The sequence below is a fragment of the Coffea eugenioides genome, chromosome 6, assembly GCF_003713205.1.
Source record: "Coffea eugenioides isolate CCC68of chromosome 6, Ceug_1.0, whole genome shotgun sequence".
NCBI lineage: Eukaryota > Viridiplantae > Streptophyta > Magnoliopsida > Gentianales > Rubiaceae > Coffea > Coffea eugenioides.
The window spans coordinates 42,571,598-42,579,090 of record NC_040040.1 but is presented as its reverse complement, the minus strand read 5'-3'; the positions used below and the strand labels follow the sequence as shown (position 1 = coordinate 42,579,090).

The 7,493-nt window shown below is 36.7% G+C and overlaps 1 protein-coding gene across 2 annotated transcripts; it reads left to right on the top strand.

The window, feature by feature from the left end:
- The first annotated feature begins 2,929 nt into the window (after positions 1-2,929).
- Positions 2,930-7,322, top strand: LOC113775706 (zinc finger protein VAR3, chloroplastic-like). 2 transcript variants are annotated; one of them, XM_027320693.1, is made up of 6 exons: positions 2,930-3,481; positions 3,574-3,691; positions 4,305-4,588; positions 5,105-5,203; positions 5,290-6,556; positions 6,605-7,322. In XM_027320693.1, the coding sequence occupies exons 1-6, from the start codon at positions 3,018-3,020 to the stop codon at positions 7,016-7,018; spliced, it is 2,646 nt and encodes an 881-aa protein (XP_027176494.1). In that variant the 5' UTR covers positions 2,930-3,017; the 3' UTR covers positions 7,019-7,322. The 2 variants fall into 2 exon arrangements, with proteins under 2 accessions (XP_027176494.1, XP_027176493.1); XM_027320692.1 differs by having other exon boundaries at positions 5,290-7,322.
- The last annotated feature ends 171 nt before the right edge of the window (positions 7,323-7,493 follow it).

The window sequence follows — 7,493 nt, the reverse complement described above, 5'->3', positions numbered from 1 at the left end:
GCATGTAGATGATAAAAAGTCATAGATTAGATAGAAGGAAACTAACCTAGAAAAAGAGAGCCAATTGCAACAAATAACTATCAAAACAACCAACAATAATCTAAATGACAAAGGCAAAACCACAAGTTAAAACTTCATACAATTTAAATAAGAAGTAATTATATATATATATATATATATATTGATAATGTGTACACTATCACGGTTGGATGCATGACACGTATATAAAATTTGAATTTGAATTTCAAATTTAGATTATGTATTATGCATTCAATAGTGAAAATTTTTACACTATCAGTATATAGAATATTAATTCTTTAAATTCAAATAAAGTTATAAAGTAGTGTAAAAAATACAGAGAAAAAGAGAAAAGTTGTCTTCTTACTAGCAATAAGAGTAACAAACAATATAGAGATTAGAATGAAAAGAGCAAAAATGATACTAATAAAAAGAAAAGGAACAAAAACATAAAGCATGTAAATGAATCATAGAATAATAGACAGCATCATGAACAAAAGTAAAAATGCAGAAAAAACAAGCAAAAAACCAAGCTTGTAATTTCTTCGTTCAATGGCTACAAATTTTCTTTGAAAACAATTTAGACAGTTCTATCCCTACTATTTGAAATGAAAATAATATTTGTACACTTTCTTATAGAAAATAAATAAGAAGTAAGTAATATCAATCTACTCGATGCTTAAAAAAGGAGTCAATATCCTTTTTAAATAGATAGAAACACATATTTAACCTGTGATAAAAAAATAGTACACCTTTAGTGGATGTTTTAAAAAAGGAGTCAATATTTACTATATATAGGTAACATAAGCAACCATCAAATCATCTATACCTCTAAGCCAACACTTTAATTGAGAACGAAATTGATTTAATCACAGCACAGTCAAATGAGTGCTATGACTTATGAATGGGCCAAACCATCATTGGTAAATCCAAATTCCCAATAATCTAGATAGGCCCTATCACTTGGAAAGGCAAAAAGGTAAAATAATGCAAGACATGCCTGAATCTGATGAGCATGTCCTATGAAGATGAAAACGCCCATCGATTGTGCCCCTCTATTGTGCACATGGAGGCGTTTTTATTTGACATAATGACTTACATTGATGAAAAAGTTAGAATTATATGTTTTAATTATTTGGATGGTTAAAACTCATCAGTTAATAGTTGAAGAGTCAAAAGTTGAATTTATAATAGTTTGGGGCCCATTGGGGAATCACGAATCCTATAGCTCAAGTTGATAGAAGGACTAGAATTACACATTTTAACTAATCGGAGGGTTAAAGCTTGTCAGTTGAAATTTGAATTTCATAATAGTTTAAGGGTCACTAGTGAATTTGCCCTTAAATTTAAATATTGAATTAAGTTATCAAATCGTCCTAAATTCGATGTAGGATTGGAGTATTACATTCACCCCCGTTAAAACTTTTGTCTCATAGTAAAGCCTAATAATAATTTGGACAGTGGCCAAATTTACATTACATCATAATCCAGACACTGGCCCAAATTGTCATCATAAAGCTTAATAATAATTAGGACTCTAGCCTATATTTATGGTACCTCACAATCAAGGCACTGGCCCAACATAATGTCATGTTTTGATCCCCTAAGCCAACAACCAAGTCCAATTATTTAGTTTCTGTTCTCCCTACCCAATAATAGATATCCGTAAAATAGATATTTCAAGTTGTACTTGAGTGTTAAAATTATTATTTAAATCTTAATCTTGCAACTCTTAACTTTTCGATGTGAGGTTGGGGTATAATATACTTTCGTAGGATAATATTCAAAGGTCATCCATTTAGACTTTTTGTATGGTGGATTAGGATTTAGATAAGTTTAAAAAATATGATGGTGGACAAAACCTACTATAATGTTTACAATTATTATCTTAATCGATATTGTTTTCCATAATCGTTACCGGCAATTTTTGGGATCTAAATTTTTTAAGTTAAAATATAAATGCACATAAGATGATTCATAAACCAAAAAATTGCCGGTGAACCTTACATAAGTAGATCAAAAAATTGCTAGTAACGTTATGCAAGACAATGAAAGTTCAGGCAATGATGAAGACACACCTTTGTGGGAATCCGTAGAGATGGCAATGGGGACCGGTACCTGCGAGGGACTAAGCTAAAGGTGGGGTTGGGTGGGAAGCGGGAGAGTATACCTTTGCCCATTCCTCACCCTGGCACTCGTTAAAAAAATTATATGTATAATATTTAATTTAATTCGTTACAAACTTATATAATAATATAATTAGTTACAAACTTATAATAATGATATTATAAGTATTATATAATGTACAATAGTACATATAATATAATTAGTATTATTAATTATACTAATAATTATACATGTCTACTAATAGAAATTATTAAATAGTTATGTTAAATTTATTAATACATTTATACTAAATTTCTAATTACACTTAACACAATAATACTGTTTTTCTAAAAAAAAAAAAGAACAATAATGACTTGGTGATTGTATTTATCTTAAAAGTAAAAACTTGACTACTTTAATTGTATTTGTCTCATCATGTTGGGTTGCATTCAAAAAACTTTTGTTTGATTGTTTTTATGGATTTCAATTGTAAAATTATAATGAAGAATGATTTGATGATGTGTTGATATTTAAAAATACTTGATTCTTGGCTAAAATTTAGTTACAATATAATTATAGGATAAATTTTTATTATCCCCGGAGAGAGCAGGCCGGGCAGGGCTCCCCTACCCCACCCCGCCCCCATTTGCCATTCCTAAGGATCTGGGCTCATTGCCCAACTATTGGGGAGGTAATCCCAATATCAGCAAACGTTAGTGGAGGCCATTGTCATTTGCCTGAACAAAAAAATATCCGTATAGCCTAGGCAACAGAGTACAGACTCTGTATAATGGCCAAAGAAAACCCTCTAGAGGGTTTTAGCTTTAGTCTTTCCGCTGTCTCACCTCACACACTCACCTAAGAAAACCCCCACCACCGCAGCCTCCGCCGTGATGGGCGGCGCTTCGAGGTTGATAATGCTTCTTACCACTCCATTCCCTCCTTTCCTCCACCAACCCTCCCTTATTTTCCTCCGTCCCATCACCCGCTGCCTCTCCACCTCCACCACCAGTCGCCGCCTCACTCTTTCTTCTCCCTACAGCCACACACAGCGCCGCCTTCTCCTCCCCACAACAAAATCCTGCAGCCGGCAGCTCCACGCCCAACCCCTCAATGCCCCCTCCATTTCGCCTTATAAGGCTGCCTCTGCCGCCTCCAACCACCTGTGGCCGGAGTGGTCCAATTTAATTAATAAACTCTTTTTCTCCCAGGAGAAGCTATCCCCTGGAGCTGATGACCAGAAAGTACACCCTGAAGACGCCTTCGTGGTTTATGAACTGAAGGAATTATCCGAAGAATTTATTCGTTGTGCTTCTCTTTGCTTAGCTTTCTCCCGGGCACACCCCAATCTTCTAGGGTTTGTTATTATTTCATTTTCCATTTTTGGTAAATTTTAATTGTTCGTTTTCCTCGTATTATCAGTTTTAGTGATAAGAACAAGATTTGCAGGTTGTTGTCCAGGAAGGATATTGAAGTGATTGTATCAAATGGGACACCATTTCTATTTAAATCTGCTCTTGATACTGCCAGGAAAATGAGGGTGTATTTGGGTATCGAAGGAAGCAATGTGAGTTGATTCTAAAATTTGTGCAATATGATAAACTTGGTGTTGATGTTTAAGTTCCTCTTGTTCCTTGTGAAAATGTGTAATATATGAGCCGGTTAAATGTTCTCGTAAGTGGTCCAAGTATATACACCACCATGAACATGCATTGCCCCGGTTATGGAACTGCATTTGAACTGCAATTGCCCCTTATGGGGACTTTCGAGTTTTGGAACTTCCTCTTACGGTGTGGTAGGGATTAATATAGAAGTCGTAGGGATTAATCTCTGTTGGTTTTTTTGAACAATAGGGCTCTGCTGGATTGTATTTTTTGGGAGAGTTTTTGGATAAATTTTACTATAAGGGGATTCGAGAACGTGTTAAAAGAATCTCTTGAAAATTTGTTTCCAAAAACTCAATCCAATCTGAGAATAAACTTCCAGGCAACTGAGTATTTGGTTTTCGGGAGTTAAATAGTATACTGTACAATGAATAGTTATTCTTACTTGCAGGAATAAATGGTTAGTGTAGCTATCATTTGGCATTTGGTGGTTAGATTAATATTGCTCCTTATTCTGTTGCTCTTTTCCCCCTGTTAGAGTTATTTGTTGAATCCTCAGTGCATATGACTTTTCAGGTGTTGGAGTCTGATAAGCCAAACATGGTTGACATTATGAAATATATATTGAGTTATGCAAGCAATCCCTCTGTTTCATCAGAAGAGAACAATCTCTACAGCAGAGAACTAATTGAATCATCTGTTAGGAATCTGCTTTCCCAGATGACTGAATTGAGTTTTGCAGACCCTGCAATTGAAGTTCCTGCTTCAGAACAATACCAATTGCATGGTGGAAATGAACAAACTGCAAGGCCTCTGAGACAAAATGTTGAAATGAAGAGGGGTGACTGGATATGCCCAAAGTAAAAATAAGTTAATTTTGCTCTTATTTCTTTACTTCTATCTGCATAGTCGATTACTCTGTTCCTTTGACCCATTAATTGTGATTTATCTATGTGGAGAACTAAATAATGTGATTGGATATTCTGCTTTAACCCTAGTTTTTGTTGACTAGTTTGTGGATCTAGCGTTGTTAAAAGTAATGGAAGTGAAATGAGTTTCCTTGTATTTTCTTTCTAACAAAGACAGAACACTGCCTTGATATATCTCATTTTTGTGTAACTGAGTAAATGTTAGGAGAAAATATTCCGTAACTTCTAGATTTTCTCTTCACTCTACGTTTTCGTTTCTTTCTTCAGTAGTTCTTTTTTTTTTCCTCCAGCTAGTTTCCTGATCGATGTGTGTATGGGTATTTTGTCTTTTCAAGACCCTTTCTCTATGAAATTTTGAATGCATGTCTAAACTAATCGTATTTACCTAGTATTCATCATAAGATTCCTTCATGAGGTAATATTATCCTGGTACTGTATGCTTTGCAGGTGCAGTTTCATGAACTTTGCAAGAAACTTTGAATGTCTTGAATGCGAGGAACCTAGGCCAAAGAAGCAATTGACTGGCAAGGAATGGCAATGTCCTCAGTGAGCATTCATTCCTATAACTGGAATGTATGGATGTTATTGCACTGTGCACGTTGAGAACATCAATATGTATTTTTCTATTTCAGGTGCAATTTCTTTAATTACGGAAGGAATTTGGTATGCTTGCGATGCGACTGCAAAAGACCTAGGATAGCTGCAGCTAATAACGTACACTCCATGTCGGAGTTGGGACACATGGACATCAGATTAGAGGAGAGTGAAGAGAAGGCAAAACGCTGGTTTAATAAGGTTTCTGAGCTGGAAAATGCCTCTGATTTGAGCAATGTGGCTGTTGATGAAGATTTTCCAGAAATCATGCCCCCTAGAAAAGGAGAAAATAGATTTGTTGTAAGCACAAGGAAGACTCCTTTAGAGAGAAGACAGGCCAACTCTCAACGTCAAAACCTTTTGGGTAATCATGGGATTGCAGAAGGTAATGCTTCTCAATCTCCTGGCGGTAACATGGCCCTGGACTCATCAATCAGGAAGAGTTTGGACCAGATTCTTGGTCACTCATCCCCTGTTTCTAGAATGGCTGACCAGAGTATTGCGACTGAAGAGAATCTTGAAACTAATTCTTCTGCCTCGCTTCCTTTGTCTAGTCCTATGGAATACCAACAATGTCAGCAGAGCAATTCCAGTTATGTTCCTTCTACGTCGTTATCACGAGACGTGTTTTCTGAACAAGATCAGAAGTTGAAGTCACAAGTTGGCAAACATGTAGACATTTCTGATATTGTCTCATCAGGGGATAGTCCTCAAAGTGATGCAGTTGCTAGGAAGTCGGGTGACGATAAAATCTTTAGCAAACCGGAAAATCAAAATGATAGCCAAAACAAAGAGCAAGCTGAAAAGTCAGAAAAATGGTTTCAGAGAGTGGCGGAGCTGCACAACGTTAAAGACTTGCCAAGTGCAATTTCAGATGAAGACTTCCCAGAGCTTATGCCAATGTGTAAAGGAGAAAATCGTTTTGTGGTTAGCAAGAAGAAAGATCGTTCTTTAACTTCTCCAGCATACAAGAGACAGGTGGCTGCAGAGCAGGCAGGCAATCCACAGTTTGTACCCTTTGTTCCATTTCCTCCTGGATACTTTGCAAGAAATGATACGCCAACATCAGATGAGATAAACTCATCGACAAAACCGTTGACTGAAACTTCATCAAGTTCCACAATAGCGAAGAATTCTCCTCAGAAATTGGAAGAAGTAGGACCTAAGTTTTCTGAGGAGAATGCTGTACAAGAAACAGGGAGTCAAGTAAGAACTTCTGGAGGCTGGAGTCCAAAAGTCTCAGGGGACCAGGGCGCTGTTCTGGTTGGGAACTCGAGTCAAAACCCCAATACCCGCAGTTCTGAGATAACAACAAATAAAAATCTGGGCAGCGGATATTCTAGCAGTTCTGAGATAACAACAAATAAAAATCTGGGCAGCGGATATTCTAGAGGAGAAAATACATTGCACACAACGAATTTGGCTGGAGGTTCATCACAGTTGTCTAATCAGAATGCTAGAGCTGGCTGGACTGGGAAAAGCTTGGAGGGATCAGCTGTGAAGGAACCAGATCCTTTAGACATGTCAGAAGAGGCCAAAACAGAAAGATGGTTTCGGCGTGTCGCTCAGATAAAGGACATTTCTGAGCTGAGCCAGATACCTGATGAAGACTTTCCATCAATAATGCCCATGAGGAAAGGGGTAAACAGGTTTGTAGTGAGCAAGAGGAAGACACCATTAGAGAGGAGGTTGACATCTCCTCAATATAGAAGAAACCTTCCAACTGTGAGCTCGGACCCTGTAAAAAAGGATAATGACACTAAATGAACGAAATTAAGCACACTGTTCGTCCTTAGTTGAAGCATTTACCCTGTTCATTATGGCATGCTTGCTTGCTTGATCCTTGCAAAAAGAGGAAATTGCAAGTTCTACCGATAGTTACCCAATTTTGCCTTTTGGGATTGGCTAGTTTTCCTTTCTGCCCATATGTGCTTGTTGCTGCTCTCAGGAAACACCAAAATATATGTGGAATTTAGAAATTAGAAATCTTGAATTGGCATGTACTTCCAGTTGTAACGTTGATCTAAGACTTAGAATATATGTGAAAGTTATGACGAACATTTTTCTTTTATTAAAGAGGAAATTAATACAAGATAAGATAGGATACACTATTTTCTCTCTTTTTAACTATACATGAGAGATACATTTCCAGAGAATTGGCTCTTCGCTGGTCCAATGACCTTTTTCATAAGATGTCTGCCTGGTTATAGAGGGTGCGGACTTTAATCTTGGACTTTAAGTG